The sequence below is a fragment of the Labrus mixtus genome, chromosome 5 (assembly GCF_963584025.1).
Source record: "Labrus mixtus chromosome 5, fLabMix1.1, whole genome shotgun sequence".
Lineage (NCBI taxonomy): Eukaryota > Metazoa > Chordata > Actinopteri > Labriformes > Labridae > Labrus > Labrus mixtus.
The window spans coordinates 17,074,412-17,094,713 of NC_083616.1; the positions used below are offsets into that span (position 1 = coordinate 17,074,412).

Here is a 20,302-nt window from a genome sequence, read left to right on the forward strand (position 1 = left end):
TTTAGCAAAAAAAAACAACAACACCAAAAAGAAGAAAGCCATGTCATCAGTTAACAACTCCAAAAGTCTCTCAGTTTACATGACACTTTTTCAGTGTCAGACACTCCGTCCCCTCTCTGTCTGAGACTCCCACATCAGTGAGACATCCATCAAATTCATGCTTCAGTAATTGTTCTCGATTTAAAAAGAGATTTTCTGATATACTTTCTTCTTCCCTGGGGGCGGCTGTGGCTCAGAGGTAGTTGGTCGGGGCAATCCCCAGCTCCAGTAGACACATATCCAAGAGTCCTTGGATAAGACACTGAACCCAGAGTCGCTCCTGCTGCTATGTCAGCACTGTGTGGATGGGATTAGTTTATACTGATGAACACTTTACATAGAAGCCTCTGTGTGTGAATGTGGTGTAAGAGTGCTTTGAGTGAGAAGACTATAACAATGCTATAAAAGCTCAGGTCTATTAACCATTTCCCATTTCCAGGTCTACTATCTAACAACAAGTTCAGCCTCTGTGTAACAAAGTTCATTTCATCAGTTTCTCACATATCTCAATCTCCAGACAGGTTCATTTTTTAACCTCTGAGTTGATGCAACATGTTCTTCTTTCATTTGTATTGTGTGTGATGTTCTTGTGGTTCTCACGTGGTGAGTGGTTCTCATTATGTAGAAATATATGACCGATATCCACGTTGGACTGTTTGTTTAGTTTGTTCATGTTATTAAATATATGACAAGGCGAATATATTTATGGAGACCATTACTTATTAACCACAGCCATTTATGAGGACCTATTTATATAATAACAAACAAAGTTGATGGAAATAAAATTTTGGTATTAAATATTAAAGCACATACTGAGATGTTAAAGTCATCCAGATGAAAATGGAAATACAAAATAATATTAAGATTTAGCTGGATATTTTATTCAAGAATGCTTTAATTTTAAATAAAAGAGAAAATGTAGTTTTTGATTTCACATATTAGATTATTTATAAACGGCTAACCCTTCCTGATTAGAAAAAAAAGAAACAAAATGTACTGACACGTACACAACCCAATCTATTTACCTTTTCCAGAAAATACAACAAAATTGAGCAACCACTTCACACAATCCACAATTTAATGCCATTGAAAATTTATTGTGATATCTGATAGTTTACATTAGAGTGAAAACAGACATGTGACATGGCTTCACTAAGACAGAATGCAAAGCAATGTAGTCAAATAAAAAGTATATATTTTTTAATTTAGGAAGAAATAATAATAAAACAGGCACAACATATAGCCAATATAAATACAACATGCTTCAGACCTTGGACTGTAGTTTGACAGTCCTAAGAAAATAACTTGTACAGTCTTTTCCCCTGGTATATCCATCCTGCCTTTGATTGACATCCTTTCAGGAGTGTTTGAGACAGTAACAGAGCACAAAAAGGCGGTAGCCAGTGTCACAATTAAACAAAACGACAATAAAAAGTAAACAGTTTTCAGCAGCAAATATCTACATTTGTTGTCCAGGCTGCTTTGACGCTGTTAAGTTCAGAGAATCAAAACATTCTACAGAAAGACAGTCATCAGTGACAGGATTTCTCCTCTTTAGTTTTGGTATATCAGTTTGATCTCCAGGAGACACACCAACATGTTCCCTGGCTTCCTCCCTGCACACTGATGCATTTGATAGAACCTGGTTCTTATTTGGTACACACCGGCAGTGACACTGGCACCTGCTTTTTGTTGGTTAAACTTAGATTGACTGATCGTAGTACAGAGTAAAGAGGCTCTGCAGTTGGGTTACAATTCACCCAGATATCACTGCTTACTCCATCTTGGAGGTCCTTTGGAGAAACTGGCTGTTTGCAGGACTAGTGCGGGTCCATTCAGTAACATTTAAAGTTGACAAATTAGGTAAAGAATATCAGTTTTGTTTTCAAATGTAGCCTCCAGTGCCAGAATCTTTGTTCTGAGTCGGGACAAGTTCATCAATTTAAACGGAAGAGTTTTGACATTTAAGCCATATATGTCCATCGTATCAGACAAAAAGGGTCGGCTGACTAGATTAAAGCTTCCAACCTTCCGAGGATGCAGCCCTTAAAAGTGTTTGCTTTGGTGGAACTAAAGGCCAGACGCATCAGTTATGTCTACCTAATGGTGCATTCAGGTGTTTTATGGCTACAAAAGTCTGAACCATTTAGTTGCTGTTCTTGGAGCTTTCCATTGTATTGAAATGAGCATTTAACTGTCACAGAGTTGTAGATGGTCACATCTCAACAAAAGCCAACACAGGCAAGTACTTGAAACAATGGGATATTTGAACGTCGACAGCTCTAATACAAGGAGCACTGTATTTGCTGAATGAACCATAAAGCTATAAAAGAGACTGTGGGGTAAAATGTTCCTGTCTGCTGTGTTTCCCAAGGCGAATAATTAACTTTCTGTCTCAGGAGTAATCAAAAATGTTACCAGGAAATGCCTGACAAAGTGGTGGATGCCAGTCTGTTGGTTATGTATTAATCTCTGAGAAGTTACGTGACATGAAGCCAAACACGTCATGTCCTTTAGCGGAAAATGGAAAAGCACACTTGAATGCACCATTAAAGAGAAATATACACCTGGCTAAAACTTTTGTTCTGATCACACCTTGTAGTGATGTCACAATGTATTGACCCCTTCCAAACCGTCACTGATGAGTACACAAACAACCCAGTGTCATCAAAAACAAAGACTTTCCGCCTCTGTCAAGACTTTACGAGGGGTGTGCAGTGGATCGTGTGACACAGAAGGAGGCTGCATTTGAAAGAGTGTTTACATCCGGAAAGGTCTTGTTTGACCTAGGCTAGATGCAGACCCGGTACAACAATGCAGGGACAAAGCTAAAGTAGCTGACAAGCTTCCTTTAGCGAAATCAATCAATAAAACCAAACAGATAATGGATGTAACAGTTCAGGAAAATTCAGCACAAAATGAACATGAAATACAATCAGATATTCACAGCCAGTGTTGCCAAAAGCTAAGGACCTCCAATATGGCCGCCATCGGGTGCGTTTGATCAGCTGAAAGCCCTCTACACAGGGGGCACTGACTGTGGTGGCGAAAGGGTCTTGGTAAAGGCTCTCCCTGCGACACGGTGGGAGATTCCAGCTCGCCCTCAACGTCTACACGACTCAGCAGAGACCTAAACACTAGCCCTCTAAAGGGCTCTCACCACACAAGCTAAATAAACAAGCTAACAGAAAAAAAAAAAAAACAGAACAAAAACAGGGATAAATCACCTCCAATAAAAACTAACCTGACTGTCAACCTCACATAGAGAGAGAGAGAGCCAGTTAAAACCAGCACAGGACAAATAAAAACACTTCCAAACCAAATAAAAGAGGAAAACAAGAGAAATAAAGTCAAAGAAACATTCACTTTCGTATGCAGTCATGCATGTGGGCTAATACACATGGATGCGCAATGCACACTCACACACATTCAGACACACACACAGCCAGAGGTACAGTGAACAAAAGTGCTTCAAGTTGGGGAAGTAAAACAACTAACCCAGTAGAAATACGTATAAAACCTTAAATATGTTACTTAATATGTACAAAAACCGTAACATGGGCCAATATCTCAGCTGTTTATGTCTTTATATTTTCAAGTAGATTTCATTGTTAACAAGTAAGGGTTTGCATTGTCATTGTTCTAAAGATAAAAGGTCGTGTGATCTGACTGACCTTGCCGGCAAAGTAATCAATCACTGCTGATTTTTTTTTTTTAATCTCTAACATCCCACCCTGCTGCTTCGGTTTTTATCCTCCAATAAAAAAAGTCGAACAACAAGCCCCGGGAAAAACTTTTTCTCTATACTTTACTCTAAGAAATAATATACTTAATATCCATCTGTTTTTGCACCTCAAAATCTTAACTCAGAAAATATATGCGTTTACATATACCAAGTCTCCAAAAGAAACAGGGATAAACTCTACGAGGATTTTGGCGATTAAAGTTATTTCTGAGGGCCTTTTTTTGAACCAGGATGGGAGGAGACACATCGATTCACATGAGGGTATATTTCAAAGTTATGCACCGCACAACAGAAAATAAAAAGTTAAGGAAGAGGCCGTTATCGTTTTGAAGAGGCACAAGATTCATACGGCTTAGAGGCAAATGACAGATGCCGTCAACAAAGAGACAATACATATAGTACATCATGTGACAGAAAGAGAAAAGATGGAGAAGCATAAAGTGCAAAAGGCCTATGAAAGTGGGGGGGGGGGGGGTCCTCGGATAGCAGCAAAGAATACAAAATAACACTCCTCTCTCACAAAGGAAGAGAGAGAATGTCGGCTTCGACATGTGACTATTTTCATCATTGATCACACTGACGATTGTTTAACTATTTGTAATTATTATAGAGGGATATTTTTCATTTTTGAGTGGGTGTCCCTGAAATGATTCATTGGGTAACACATTTTTAAGCCATTTGATCAATTAATGAATTAAGCCCCGCAGCTCTAGGTAAAACCAAGAAAACACAGAGAGGAAAAACACGATTTGTCAATAAAACTTCAATAATGTCAAACCAAATACTTTCAGAGCTTAAAGAAAACGGGAGGTTAGGGAACAATAGTTTTAACCTCGAAAACCTCAAGTTCGAACTTTCTTTCTGTCGTCAACAATCCATTGTTAATTTTTGAGAAGGCCATTAAAAAGCATTTTGCCTCTAAACTGACATGAACCAAAAGCCTCTGCAAAGTGCAAGAGATGTAGCATATATACATATGTGCTATGACAGCACATATATCTATATACACATGTATATCATTTTCATAGTATTTATGGATATGTAATCATACCGTGTGTATATATATATTCATATGTAGTTGTGTCTCATTGCTAGACAGTTGAACAATACAATCTGCCAGAATGTTTTATGACGCAGGGACGCTGCAGTCGTCCCTACAGTCAAGAAGATAGTGTATGAAGTTACTCCTGTGCCATTACTATGCAATCAAATTAAAAAGGTTGAAGAACATAACCTGAATTAGAATCAGAATATACATTGCAATTAAAAAAAAGATTAAAACATAAATTAGAGCAAAAATATGAACAATTAGAAAATGAAATGCAAAAAAATGTAATGGATTTTTTTGAATTTGTATGTTCAAAATTTTGTAAACAAATCCTCAGTTTTACTTTTATTCCAAAAGTTATTTTTTGCAAATCCAAACGTCCACATTAGGAAAGTCTCGATTGCAAATTGATTGTTTCTGTTCCAGACAGGCCAATAGAGATGTTTCATGGCGTAGGTCCTGCCCACGAGATTTAGCTCAATGAAAAACAAAATCCAAACTCTTTGATTCTGAGACAAAACATTTCCATGAAAAAATGTTTCTAAATTTTGAATTTGGTTCCAGTTGCGCTAACTCTATTGGATGCAGTGCGTTAAGTTCTACTTTTTTTTAAATGTCTACATTATAACAAAGTAATGATGCAGAAGTGACCTCATAATACTATCTCTACTTCTTTTCATGTCTTCTCCACTTATTGTACTGCTGCAAAATGGGACCAGCCACTATCGCATTAGCCAAAACACTACACATATTTATATATCTATATATGTATATATATATTTATATATAACCATTTATGTCAAACAAACGAGGTTATGTCATTAATGCTATTTGTGTGCAGAAAGGTACCAGAAGGGGGGAAAGAAAAGAAAAAATCACATGAAAAAAAAAAGGAAACAAAGAAAATTCAGGTCCACACTACTGCAATCCCATCCTTTGTCAATTTGTTTCAAAGAAAGAAAGCAAGATAATGTTACGTATTTTACAAAAACTAGAATAAACTCCCTTCCCCCTCCGCTCCTCACCTGTCCCTGATTTCTCATTTGGACAATAGCAAAGAAAAACATGCTCAGCTATGGGAAGAGATAAACAAGCCAAACACACGAAACAAAACATGGCAGACTTGACGGGGAAATAAATGCTAACCAGTAACATCCATCTGCCATCAAACCAAACCCTTACCAAAGCCAGGAGTGAAAACTAAAGCAAATAACAATAAAATAACAACAGTCATCAAAGTCATTCGTCTCGCTGGATAGGTGAAAGTAAGAAAACAAAGAAATGTTCTTTCAGTGAAAACTGTCTCCTTTTGCGAAGTGGTCGCCATATCACCACAATTAATTGTAAGCGTGGTTTCAGTGGGGGGGTGGGAGGGTGGATGTGAGTGGGTGGGGCTCAAACCCAAAAGCTCCAGAGCTGCGAAGGAGAACACACAATCTTCAAAGTAACGACAGGACTCCTGTGACGTGATTTTTCAACAGCTGCTCCGCCTCCTCATCGCCGTTTTTTTGTTTCATTTGCTCTGTTCGGTTTCAAGATGAGCAGGTGGGAGTGTGTGCACGTGAAGGAGGCGAGGGGTGGAGGTTTCGTGGAGGCTTTGTAATTTTTATTTCCAAAGGGGGGGCGGGTTGGGGGGGGGGGAAGGGTGGTCGATGGTTGACGCTCCACGCAATTCAATAAAGAGCATTCCAAGGTCAGAAAAAAAAAAGAGTGCGGTCGGAGCGTCACTCCCATCCGTTGTCCTTGATCATGTGAGCCAGCTCGATGATGAACTTTCCCTCTTTGTACTTTTGACTGCTCTCAAATGCGTGCTCCTGGAAAACATACAAAGAAAGATGAGAAAACTTTAAAGCACTTTAACACAAACTTTCACCCTTGTAAAAGCAGAAGAGCCAAAGTTACTGTAAGTCAGACCTTTATCTTTTTACTGACTGTACAAAAACACCTCAGATGTGTGAGAAATATATTTGACCCATAAAGTTCAACATTAATCTTAAAAATAAAAAAATGTTAAGATGTTTTTTAAAGAGTGCTAGTTAGAAAACCTCCCACTGTAACTTTTAGTAAAGGCTATTAATATGAAAGAATATGCTTCAATGCTTCAATCCTAAAGTCATTACCAAAAAAAGTATATACAAAGTGGAAGTTGCCGATGTAACCTCATTCTTTGTTTTGTAAGTTAGCTTGTTTCCTTTTCTTGGAGCTACAGATGAACACACTTGAAGGGGATGGTGAATACACATTGCTCTTTCTCCTTCCTGAATCACAGGTTGACCTGCCAATCAAACTGCATCAATTCACGAGTCAATACACTAATCAATCAAAAGGTAGCAACATGATGAACCATTCTCTGTTTTATTGTCTATTTCATGCTAAATGGGACCATTATTGACAATATGAGCCTCAAGCTGTGCTGAAGAAGACTTCAAACTAGTGATTAAGAGCATAGACTCATTAGGAAGATGGTTACCATGGTAACAACAAAGGGGCTTTTAATCAGTCATTGTAGTGGTAAGATCATCATCAATAAACATTTTTAAATGTTTTACAAAAAAATTCAATCTTAATATGCAAGCTTTTTTTTAAAAAAAAAAAGAACATTCACCCACATTTACATTTATTATCAGCAGACTAAATTGTGATATTTATCCCTCCCCACATAGTCCATCCATTCTCATGTGACCAAAGTTTAGGGAATAACCACAATTGAGATGTGATTAAAAGCTTGAACAGGAACCTCAAATTCAAAGACAGAGGACTGTTTCCTAATTCAAGAATAAATGTTTTTTTTGGGCCTTTATTGTAGAGATAGGACAGTTGATAAGAGTCAGATATCAGGGAGAGAGAGAGAGAGTGGGGAACGACATGCGGGGAAGGAGCCACAGGTCTGACTCGAAACCCGGGCCGCCCGCCTGGAGGACAACAGTCTCTGTACATGGAGTGTGTGCACTAACAACTACACCATCAGCGCCCCAAGAATGAACTTTAAATCAATTGAAAAAATATTTTTTTTATTCCTTATCCTCCTGCTTGTCTTTCTACTAGATGATATCCAAAGGTAATATAGTAAGAAATCCTGATAAATGGATTTGTATTTTTTTAGACTGACAGCAAACTCACTCATTATCTGCGTTCCCATATCTTTATCTAAGAATCTTTGAGATGCAGAGAAAACTATTTCTTGCTAGCAACCAGACCACCACGTGTCTGAACTTTCTGTCTCATAATAGTTCTCTGTTACAGCAGTATGATGTCCTGCATTCGTCTCTACTCTTTACAGCTGGAGTGTTGATGTGTCTCTGTGTCTTTGATTATCGGCTCAGCTTGCTTTGCCTTGTAAAACCAGCCCGGCTCTGCTGTGCTGGCGAAACCTTTCGGAGAAACTCTAATTGTTATTGTCACCGAAGGAGCGTCTTTAAGTGAGTCCTTGTCTTAAACTGTGTTCAGTTATTTTAAACCCTCCTATAGTCTTTTCAGACAATTACCAGAACAAGCCTCTTCAAAACGGCCTGACATTTAATCACTGTAGACTCTCAGAGGTACGAGTCTGCCCATCTGCAGGCAACCTTTCTGCACTGTAATTATGTTCAGCGCTAGGAGACACAAAAGTGCTCAATCTCTCTAAATACAACCATTAGGGGGAAAAAAAAAGTCACCATGAATTCAACACACAGCTACTTGTGCCGCTTCAATTGTCTCCTCTGAAGCTAAGAAACCACATAGTTGCACAACAATGAAGCAGCAGTGAAATTAGTGAAAAAAAACATTAAGACAGGGAGATAAAAAAATAAAAAAAAATAATTCTGAGGTGGAAGTTTCTGGAGTGACTTACATATTTCCAGCCCAGCGTGGTTTTACAGTTTTCACAGTAGATATCAGCCACAGCGTGTAAACCTGTGAGGAGAACCCGCTCCTCTGCTGGCCCGCAGCCGACATTCACCCTGTGAGGAAGAGGAGACGAGGAAACGAGGTCACAGAAGGCAGGGAGAGCGGAGGTAGGAGAGCTTACATCTTCTAACTAACGTGAAAAGAAATCAAGTATTCCAAATAAAATTCATTCATTTTAAGTATAGCTTGTACATGAATAATGTCAAAAAATCTCCAAAATAAGAGACCCAAAAACAGGAGGTCAAAAAGTAGATAATATTCCTGTTTACAACATTATCTCTATTTTATCTCTTATCAATGCATTTAAACCAAATTAAGAAACGGAATAACCTTTATCTGGGTTGTATCTTTTATGATCGGGACAATGGGATATGGGACAAATGTCTTGAAGGGATTGTTTAACTATTTACCACATATTACACCTGAGATTGTGTCCATGTTGCTTATTTCTTAAACATGTTCAAAGATTAAGTTGAACTGTTTTAAAATTGAACGGGTATCAAGCTTAAAAAAAAAAAGTGTGGACTCCAAAAGGTTTTCTGAAGATTTAAAAGGACTAGAGCTTTAAGAAATTCAACAAAATATATACAACATCTAAGTCCTGAAAATTGTAAATACTACATTTGTGTACATCATTTAAATAGATAAGCTTTATTTGTTCAGGGAAATCTGTTATTATTCAGGACTTGTATGGATGAACTTTATCTCTCTCTAAACACACCATTCCCTCTCAGTAAGCAATGAGCCGCTGATTAACTTTTGACTGACATTTTCATTAAAGCACACGCCACACGCTAATAGACATAGTGAAGTGCTGTTGAAATCATCATTACATGTAGCCAAGTTACATTAGTTGTGTTCAGAACTTTGATTTTCTACCAAATGTAGATGTTTGTTTTTGTAAAACACACAAAAAAAACTGTTCAGAATTTGAGTTTCATGCTCACTGGGCATATTTTGACACTATTCATCTTGACTGTGGAGAGACTCTAGAGAGCTCCTTTTCATTCAGTTCATCCTTGCAGGTGAGGACATTGGTCTCTCGACTCGTCTGGCACAGAGCAGTTCCACTGTCACACATATACTGTAAGTATGTCTTGTGTGGTTTTTAGGAAGACTGAGAGCCAAGACTTAACAAAACCAACCAGCCAAGAAATAAACCTCTTAAAGTGCTTCATAAATGTAAAGAGATTAATGTTAACAAGCACTTCCTGTTACATTGTAGCTTACAACAAAGAGCCAAAACGTTACATCACCTGGGAGGATTTGGAGGTCAAAAAACAAAATTCAGTTCAAATTGTTATCTCTGTGTTAAGTTTGTCCATTAAGCGTAGGGCATAAGTGATATACTAAGAGCCCCTCACACTGCTTAAAATATTCATCAAGAGAGTTTCAAATATTTTATCTGTGATGCCTTCTACTTTGTCATTTGTATACATTTCAAAAATGCAAAACTGTACAGCTTAGTTTGATAAGTGGTTGGGGTGCATTCTTCATCAATGCAACTTTTGAGGTTTGGTTCGTGCCAACAAAGACTTTTGCAAGTCTTCACCCCTTAAAAAACTTTCCAATTAAAGCATTTAGAGTTACATCCGATGTGCAAATGATCAGGCAAGCAGGGGAAGGAGAGGCCAATATAAAATTCTTAGTGCCCCATAAAGATGATGTGTGGCCATGCATTAAACACTGCATGTTTTCAATTCGTTCGACGGCGAGTAAATCTGCTTGTTCCCCTTTTTTCGACATTCACGAGTGGCTCCACCTGACTCCACTGTGTTCCATATCTTGTACTTTAAAACATGATATTGACATATGTGGGCAGCCGTGGTGGAAACAGCAGCTGTGTGAGTTGAAGGACTAAACTAGGGGACAATATTCAGAAAACAAAAGTAAACTAGTGTGACAGCGAGGCAGAGGGCTAATGTGAAGGGGGGGGACAGATGAACTCTGGTTGAATCTCAAATAAATGCACTCAGACTTACAACACAGTTCATAACTCTGGCCAAAGATAAGCAAGAAGAGAGTGCGTGTAAATGATAGAAACAAGGCCTGTATCACTGTTCAATTATTCTAATATGATTTAGCAATTATAGCAAGTTATATATTAAAGAATAATAAAATACACAGAGGGGTTGGGGGTGTGGGTAAATACTTACACTGAATTAAACAGGTAGGCTCGTCCTTGACTGCCTTGAAATGACTGAAACAAGAAAGAAAGAGAGAGAAAACACAATCAGGTAAGGTAGACGATACAGAGCTGCCTGCACCACAACGCTGAGTACAAGAATGTCAGCAAGTGACGCCCCGGGGTGCTTTTCACTCAGTAACTGCTGTGCATAGTTGTTCTTCCACCTTGCCAAGGTTCCCTTACACAAGTTTTGGCTGGAGGTAAGAAATAAAAATGAAGCTCAGAGAGCACAGGAGCTGCTGTCTGAACACGGAAACATCAGGGAGTCTCTTCACCACATCCACTTTCACCTCTCTTCTTGGTTCTGGAGAAGTTAAGCTTCATTCATCACATTGCCTTGTAACTTAGTTATTTAAGAGGAAAACTAATGTATTAACTGATAACTAACTCTTGCAATACAAAAAAAATAAAAAATGAAGGAGTGTAAAAAGCCCTTGGAAAATAATCAAATTAAAGGGGGGGGGGGGGGGGGGGGGATTGGATGGAAGAGGAGGAGAATGATGATATTGTGTTTTGAATTGAGGTACCTGCCAACATCTATGACATTATACAACGTTTAGAAAAATCTAAGAGACATATTTTCAAAGCAAATATTACAGATATTCATCGTTTTCTTTTGCAGAACAACAAACATCTTCTACCAGATGATAGAAGGAGAGACTTTAATGAAGACACTCTCCTTAAATCAATCAGTCAATAAAACCAAAGCCAGAGTCATTGTTTACGGGGTTTTCTGTGAACTGTTCACACACAGAGACAATCACAAAACCGAGACCTGATTCAAAACCTCCCTATTAGCCCCAGAAGACTTGAAGCTGAAACCCTGTTAGCTTAAAGTGTGGAGGAGTAAGTGGAGTTAAAGGTTCCCTGTGGAGTTCTCTTGTAAACAAAACACTGCTTTGTTTACGTTCAGCGTTCTTCCCTAAAATGCGGAGAGTGTGTCGCTGTAGGTTTAACAAACATGTTTAATGTATTTTCCTCTCTCATGAGGCAGGAATTAAGTTACAGTTACATGTCTCTGCAGACCTACTGTACACAGAGAAAGGCTTTATGGGTAACAGTAGGATGCAGAGATGACATCACGCCTTAGATACACCTTTCAAGGTCTCAACAACTCATCCTCCAAGGCCAACGTCTTAGAGGAGAAATGTTGAATCTTATGAAGCCTGAAGTGGCATTTATAGATCTGCTAGCTTCGTGTTATTTAATTTTATATATATATATATATATCTATATATTTTAAGTTATTTTCTTCTTCTTCTTCTTTTTTTTTACTGTTTCCCTTAGTACAGCTGAAAATATACATGAAACTTGGGGGAGGAAAGAATGGGGGATTGCATGCAGCAAAGGGACGATTTGAACCCATGAGCGCTGCAACAAGGACTGTAGCCTATGTACACGGTGCTGTGAGGATATTTTATTTAATTTTCTGAGAAATGTAACTGTACTCAAGGAACAAAAACAAACAAATCAAGATTTATTTGGACATTTGTTGAAACGGAGCATGCCAGAGTATGCCAGCGCTGTATCCCACACATGATGTGTTTAAGACAGCTGATTCTTTGTACTTTTATGTTAAAAAAATTACAACTCCTAGTGTTCACTGTATGCCACTACAGTCTTTCACAGAGTGGCGACCCCTCAACTTCTTTGCTTCAGAGCGACTCAGACTCTCTGGGATGTCACTAACTTGTTGCCAGTGAACTTCTTAAACTGAGAGCTGCTCCATCAGGTTTTTTATTTTTCAGGCATCTGTTACAACTGACCTGACTTTTATAAAGTGTTGCTGACATCATCTCAGTTTCAACATTTGACATGTTAGATTTTCAACCAAATGTAGGTTTATAATGTTTTGCAAATAACAACAATCAAAAACAATTTAGAACTCAGGTTGTACCTGAACTTACTAGTCTTCTCTAAGCTGCTCAAAATGTCAAAAATGTTGCTGGAATAATGTGTGTGAGTCTGCAAACATTACACAGGCCACACTATGCAAGACTGCCAAAATAAATGGCAAACCGGTCAGAGACAATTAAGAAGAAGCAGAGCATGCTGAAGAAACACAACAAGGACAGAACAAACATTTTAAAATATCAGTATAAGTATTCTGCAGATAATTGAGAACAGGAAATACTCTTAACAGTAAGCAATGTTGGAAAAATGATGTTATCAGTGGTCTCAAAGTGCTGAGAAATTTAGGAATGTCATCTTTAAGTTTTGAAAATAACTGACTCGCTGTGTTCTGTCCTGCTTTTCTAAACTAAATATGAAGAGTTAATAAACATATCCATGATAAATAATATTGATGAAGTGCTTTACATAGAGCTTGAAGTAACAATATGTGACCTGATAATGACAACATCAAAGCCGACTGTAGTAGTGACAAATACAGATGCTTCACACATGACAGTGCTGCACACTAATGTAAACACGGAGCAGCAGAGTCAGCCTGCTCTCCTGCTCCTGCTCCGGCCTCGTCATCCACGGCCGACAGAAAGGCCCCAATCGGCTTTGCTTTTTCCGTTGCAAATGACTGCGGTAGATAAGTTTGTGGCTGCGGCTGAGGGCGCTGAGCTAATACCACCTAATAGGAGCACCAGCTGCCTCGTCCTCCGCTGACCACAGACACCAAACACCACCCGACACCAATCACTGACACAGAGGCTCATGGGAAAAGTCATGTCAATGCTTATCACTAAACAGCTCTAATGCAGATCATTTAATCATAATAATAGGAGAGAGCGATATTGTAATATTACCTTAGTGTGCATCTTATTTTTGTTTGATGTATTTATTGGTAATGTTCTCTTATTGAAAGCTCTTGGTGAACTTTTTTTTAGAAGTGCTATACAAATGCAGTTATTATTATCAGTGTTTGTTAACTATGCATCAATGACATGATACTAAAGGAGGATTTTTTTTTTCCTAGACTCTGTAGGTGTTACTGTCTCACTGTTACATCCTCAACTTCATTGTTTGTGTTTGAAGTGAACTCTGCACACACACACACACACACACACACACACACACACACACACACACACACACACACACACACACACACACACACACACACACACACACACACACACACACACACACACACACACACACACACACACACACACACACACACACACACACACACACACACACACACACACACACACACACACACACAGTCAGCAACAAGACATGTGACCTTTAGCTGCGTGAGGGAACTAGGTCGATCCCAGCAGAGTCAACAAGTCCTCTCCACAGCCCAGAGAGGGTGGGGGGGGGGGGGGGGGTGGGGGGGTCCACTCCATGTGACAAGAGCTGGGTGTCAAATCTGTGCTCCAGCCATCAACCAAACCACTGGCAAAAAAAGGGACGGCTCCGTCTCTCCAGCCCTTATCTCTTTCCCACAGTCTATTTTTACTTTGTCTGTGCTTTCTTTTTTTCTTCTGACTGCGCTGAGCTGCTTCGATGTAGATCACTCGGCTACAAAAACATTAAGAGGAGGAGGATGCTTGTCACATTACAGCCCCGTTTTGAGGTCTTACAGCAAAATCCTACAAGATAAAAAAAAAAGTGGAAAAAAAAAAGACAAAAGAAATTGGATCATGTTTTCTGAACGCAGACAGCAGCTTGACAGATTTTTTTCCGGGGGGCTGCACTAAAATCCTCCCAGCTCCCAACAATCCTATTAGCAACCCAACAGGATCCTGCAAGGATTGTTTCCAAAAATTTAAGAGTGCAGGGAGAGATGCATTCTGGGAAAACTCCCGCATGGTTTGCTGCTTAATAAAACATGAGCTAAAAGATGGAGCCTGGTTACAGAGCTCATTTTCTTAAGCTGCTGCAACTGTGCTAGTTTTTTTTTTTTTTTTTTTTTTCCCTCCCCAAGAAATAATTTCTACAAAGCACATCTGAAAATCCCTGAATCCTCTTGACCACGCAGGACTGAAGAGAACAATACCACACATGGAGAAATCCACCTCCTTCCAACCAAACACACAAAGTACAAATCCAGCCCGTGTGGCAAAACGCTTCCTCTGCACAGAGCAGAGAGTTCTCACAGTCAGAACAAAACTGCCCTCTAATTTGAATCAAAATACAAAACATGGGCTGTCACTTCTTTCTTAAAACGTGTGTTACAGTATGTCAGACTGAGACTGGAAATGCAGATTAAGACGAAACTATTTACAAACCTGCTGAGGTTGACTTGTCTTTACCATCTGTTTCAACAGATGCCGACTTTGTCAGCTGAGGGTTCAACTCAAACGTGTCCTGATAAAGCCTTAAAGCTTGCTTTGTATTCATTCTAAGGGGATTGTGTTTTATGGCATTGAACATCTTACAACCTTACGTTATGTTATGTCATGCAAAGGTTTTGTCTAAATACTGCATTTACATCTATTCATGAATACTTAATGTTACAAAGAGTTAAGTCTCCTATGATTGAACGCAACAAACTGACATACTGCACCAGAGAAATATCAAGAGACATTTTTTTCACTGTAAAACTATCCTATTTATTGTTTTTTAACTGTCACAGTGAAACCGTCAGTAATAGTTGCATGAATAGCAAGCTGCATAAAGTTTTGTTAGCATGACTGCTAACGGGACGCCACAGTGACAACTAAAATGAAGCCAAGTTTGTGGTTATTTTGTTAACTCCTTTACCCAGAAACATGCTGAAAACAACAAGTGCATGTCCAAAATGTGATCTGACATCAGTTGCTATTGTCACCCTGAGCACGCTGGATCTTTTCTACATCACTGTCACTTTACATTTCCATCAGATTTAAGTTACATCCCGCGGCAGACGGGAGCAGCGTCCTGAATCAGCTGGCAGTGAGCAGCAGAGAGCGCCGAGCGTGAAGGCCTGCAGTGTGAACGTGCTCCTGGAGCCGCGCGCATGACACCGCCTGAATACTGAGGAGGGAGGACGAGTGTTTTATTCAGCAGCTTGGCTTCGTCCCACCCATTAGTCTAATGAAGACCCCTCTGATGGATTCATCACACTTCAGCATTAACATAGGCAGCGTCTCTTTGGTCTCGTTTCAGCTGAAAGGGCGCCAACAGGCTGATGTTTTACATGTGAGTGACAGAAGAGTCCATCAGCTACTGTTCCCTCTCTCACTCTTTTTAAATCCTAATTAAACAAAGTTAGAAGGTCACAAAGGTCTTATTACACTGTAGTATACATGCTTTCCAGCTCTGTGGATAGATATATGGATCAACTGATTTACTGTAGTGGTGAGTGTAATATCACCACATGTTCTGACCGGATGGAATCTGTGCTGCAAGTGTCAAGTTTAATGCCCCCCCCCCCCCCCCCCCACACACACAATTTAGCAGGTTAATTGATCACTTTGTAAACTATTTTGTTATACAGCTTAACAGCCTCATCCTCACTTTGTGTTCATTAGAAATAAGCTTCTACTAACACATAAAAAAAACCCCACCAGGCTAAGATGGTGAACATGCTAAACGCAGCATTACAATCAGATATTTGATTTACTTTGACATGGTGTTTAACGTGTGCTTATTTCTGATTGTGAGAGTTAAGTTTTGTCATACTGAATGACACATAGTCCTGCAAACATCAGTTTAGTCTCAGACACAGAAGTTTGAGAAATGTTTATATCAGGTGGGGCGATATGACTAAAAATGTTATCTAGATAAATGTCATATCAGTCAATAAAGATAATTAATCAATTAGTCAGGATTAATGTCAGCTCAGATGTTTTTTTGTGGTTAAATCATATATGATAATTATCGTTATCGATTTATCTCCCAGGCCTAAGAACAGGTTGTTCATTTTACAACTTATTTTTCTCCATCACTGTGACTACAGTAAGACTCTACAGTGGCTTAAAATACAATGCGCCAAAAATGAAAAAAAAACACAGCACAGGGTGAATTCAATTAAAGTAATAATTGTGTTAATTTAGGACCTTAGTCTGAAATCTTGGTAATGCATCAATGCTCACAGCCCTATTAATCTAAGATTTTACATTCAGAATTTTTCAGGACAAAACACAAAGAAAGAGAAAAACTGGTTTCTTAATAATGAATAACGTAAGTTGCAGCCATACATTTGTGTCTCAGTGCTAGCATACATCCCAGAACTGCACAGTATCAATTACATCAAACATTCTTTTTTTTTTTTTTTGTCTGGTAGTTTTACTGCAAACAGAAACATCAACATTTCCATTCCGGTCTGCAGCAGTAAAACTAAAGCCTCCCATATTAAGTTGAGTGTTAAAGGGCAGGAGGGCGGGGCAGAGCGAGGGCACTGTGCCTGCCACACTTCCCCTCTGGCCCATGTGCTCAGGTTAATCCTCTCTTTCTGCTGCTCCATCTGCATCTTTGCTCGCCGGCTGGCATGCCTGGAAGCCTCTGTGAACAAGCTCGGGGAGGGGAAACACATTTTACACCTGGCTCAGGAGACTTCCATCTCAAAAAAAACAAACAAACAAAAAAAAAAACTGCAACTGTCGGAGAAAAATGTGGCAGAACATGCAGAGGTATCCTCCAACACGGCCCTCTGTGTTCTTTACTAGTGTCTCCTTTCCTTACTGAGGGGTGAACAGCGGATAAAGTTGCTTAAACAAAACGTCTTAATAGAGCATGATATTTTACAAACATCAACGTGAAATGAAAATCATTCACGGAGAGGGCGAGTGGCCTTGGCAACGTGTCGTGGAAAACACCAGACTACGGTGTCATCTTCTCCTAAGTAACATAATCGGCTTAGAAGGCTTGATGCTGAGGACCGGTGATGCTGCTGAGGACGACCGAACACACAAATGCCAACAGGCGTGGCAGAGCACAGAGAGCTTATTAATAGATTTTTTTTGGAGCAACGTCAGAATTATTTACGAGATATTAAGATACAGAAGATCATCGTAAAGAATTATCAACACATAATGAATCAGTTTTCCTAAAGGCTGACCTAACTTATCAATCAAATATGAGAAATAATCCCTGACAACAGTTTCTGAAAAGTTAAAATCTGCTTCTTTTCTCTGTTTCATTTGACGGTAAAACTAATATATTTAAGTTCTATATCGTGGGTCTTGTAAAAGAAACATTGAAAGATATAATACTTTTGATCTGGGAGCCTGTCATCGGCATATTTTACAGTTCTGTTGGAGATTCAGATACTGAACATTTGACACAACACTTAGCCACCAATCAACACTTTCATTAACAATAACTCATTGTTGACGCTTTGTTTCTCATGCGTCTCAAACCCGGGCCTTCTGGGTGAAAGTCCTGTCCCTTTAAAGACTCCTCTCACTGAGCTTATGCACTCTTTTTCTGCTCGTCCGTCTGTGGAACCAGCGTGGCGTCTGAAGTTGTCAAGACAGACACAGAAACGTGATTCTGTGCCAAAGCAACAAACGTCTGATGTTTACTGTGTGAAACTTCCAGGACACAGGCAGACTATACAGAGAAGATCCTTTAATTCAATCCACTTAATATTAAAGGGGATTGTGTGTCAGGAGTCACCTCATGGCATTGACCCAATAAACAAGAAGCACACAAACTAGACAACAGTTCAGTCCTCTCTGTAGAGATTTCTGAGATCTTAATGCTTCATCGGGCAGATATTTACTGTTATTTTCTCAGATTACATACAGGAAACACATGCAGAGAAGCTTTGACTTCTGCTCAGGTTTATGAACTGTTGAGTCACAATTGATATTTTTGATATTTCCATCTTTGCATGTAGCAGCAGACAGTTCACACCAATCCAACAATACATAATCCAAATCAATTCTGACACGTCTTAATTTGAAAAATTTTATCATTCAACATGTTTTCCTCCACAGGAAAATGATATAACATATCCCCAACTTTTAAAGTACTTCTTTCTTCATCTCTTCAGTGTGACTTTGACTCATGATGAGCCGCGTCTGTCGCTCATTAAGTGACAGATAATTAGACTTGAGCGAGATATATATCTGCTCTCGGGCGTCGGTGCTCCTCAGGTCAGCCGTGGGAGAGGCTGAAAATGTTTGAGGCTGTTGTGTTAGTGTTTTTGTTTGCTCTGTCACAGTCACGCTACGCTGTTCTCATGGCTCCTCACAGCTGACACTGGGAGCAGGAATGCCGGAGAACCAGTAACACCCGAGCATTTCGAATTGAGAGATGTGAATGAACAAGATTTAACTCTGCCCAGTAGCCGCAGCTCCGGGAGTTGAAACAAGTCGGCCATATTTGGAGAGCGGCCCAGTTTGGTTCGTGGTTTCTATTTACACAAGAATTAATTAATCTCCGGTTATATTGTGGTGCAGTATTTACTGATGGCTATTTTAATTGGCTGTTTTTTTAATCCCGACTGTTTGTTTCGATAAGGCACCAAAACTTACAAGCATCTGGCTAGAGACGTTTGGTTTGTTATGGTTTAAGTCACATGGAGTATCTTAATATAAACCCAGACAAATAAATGCACAGATGTTGAAACAAATAAATGAAAATAATTCATCTTGTCCAAAATGTAAGCAAAAAATGTGATGATAAAAGACACAGCATTCAAAGTAAAGGGAGGAATATTGGGAGCATATCGCATGGTTATTCTGGGCTTTAAAAAAACATGATGATTTGATTTGAACGTGATTGATAGACTGAACAACAGTTCAACATCCCAAAAAAATCAAAGTTAAAGCTTCTACTGGATTGATTTTCCATGCAAAACCATATCTGATTTTTTTCTGCAGGAAATCTAATCTCAATAGTGGATCTGCAGCACACAGGTCATCAGTACAGCAAGCATCCCCAAATATATCCCAGCTGACTCTGAAATCTTCCGGGAAAAAAACCCTCATTTACAAGCTGACATTTAACCTCCAGTTGGTGTTTTGGCAAAGGCTTAATTGTAGACTGCAGACTGACTTCACTCAGCTGTATCACAGCCAATAATCTTCAAAAACATTTCCTCTTTTTCCTCTTTTACTCGCTCTGCTATTCATCCCCGTCCGTGTGGCAGCAGAAGAAAGTGAAAATGGGGTGTTGAATTCTAAAAAACATGGTGACATGCAGTGAAACAGAGCCAGTCAACAGGGACAGAAACAGCAACAAACACTTGACTGTTCAGTCTGCTTCACTTTATCTCCTCACATTTAAAAGTGAGGCTGAAAAATAAAACTGGCACAGATAACACGTTCCAGATCTAATAAACTGGAAGTCTTTGATACACTAATTACAGAAACTTGTGATTATTGTTCTCAAAACGCTGTGAATTTGCAGAAACAGTAATTAATTCACAATGAAAATTGTTGGAAAATTTCAATTCAAAATGTAATTAAATACTTATTAGAATTGTATTAATACTTTTCCTTATTTTAAAATATGTTTTTTATTTAACAAATACTGTTATAACCATCTTGTCTTCTTT

At 39.0% G+C, this 20,302-nt stretch overlaps 1 protein-coding gene across 2 annotated transcripts in view; it reads right to left on the reverse strand.

Annotated features, from left to right (window-relative positions):
* Positions 1 to 1,110: 1,110 nt before the first annotated feature.
* The window catches only part of ypel1 (yippee-like 1), a 35,248-nt gene continuing 16,056 nt past the window's right edge, over positions 1,111 to 20,302 (reverse strand). For both annotated transcript variants that reach the window (XM_061038257.1, XM_061038256.1), the window contains exons 3-5: positions 10,877 to 10,920; positions 8,665 to 8,773; positions 1,111 to 6,646 (exon numbers count right to left, since the gene is read on the reverse strand). In XM_061038257.1, the coding sequence (XP_060894240.1) occupies positions 6,557 to 6,646; positions 8,665 to 8,773; positions 10,877 to 10,920 (243 nt within the window). In that variant the 3' untranslated portion in view covers positions 1,111 to 6,556. The remainder of the gene's footprint in view (positions 6,647 to 8,664; positions 8,774 to 10,876; positions 10,921 to 20,302) is intronic.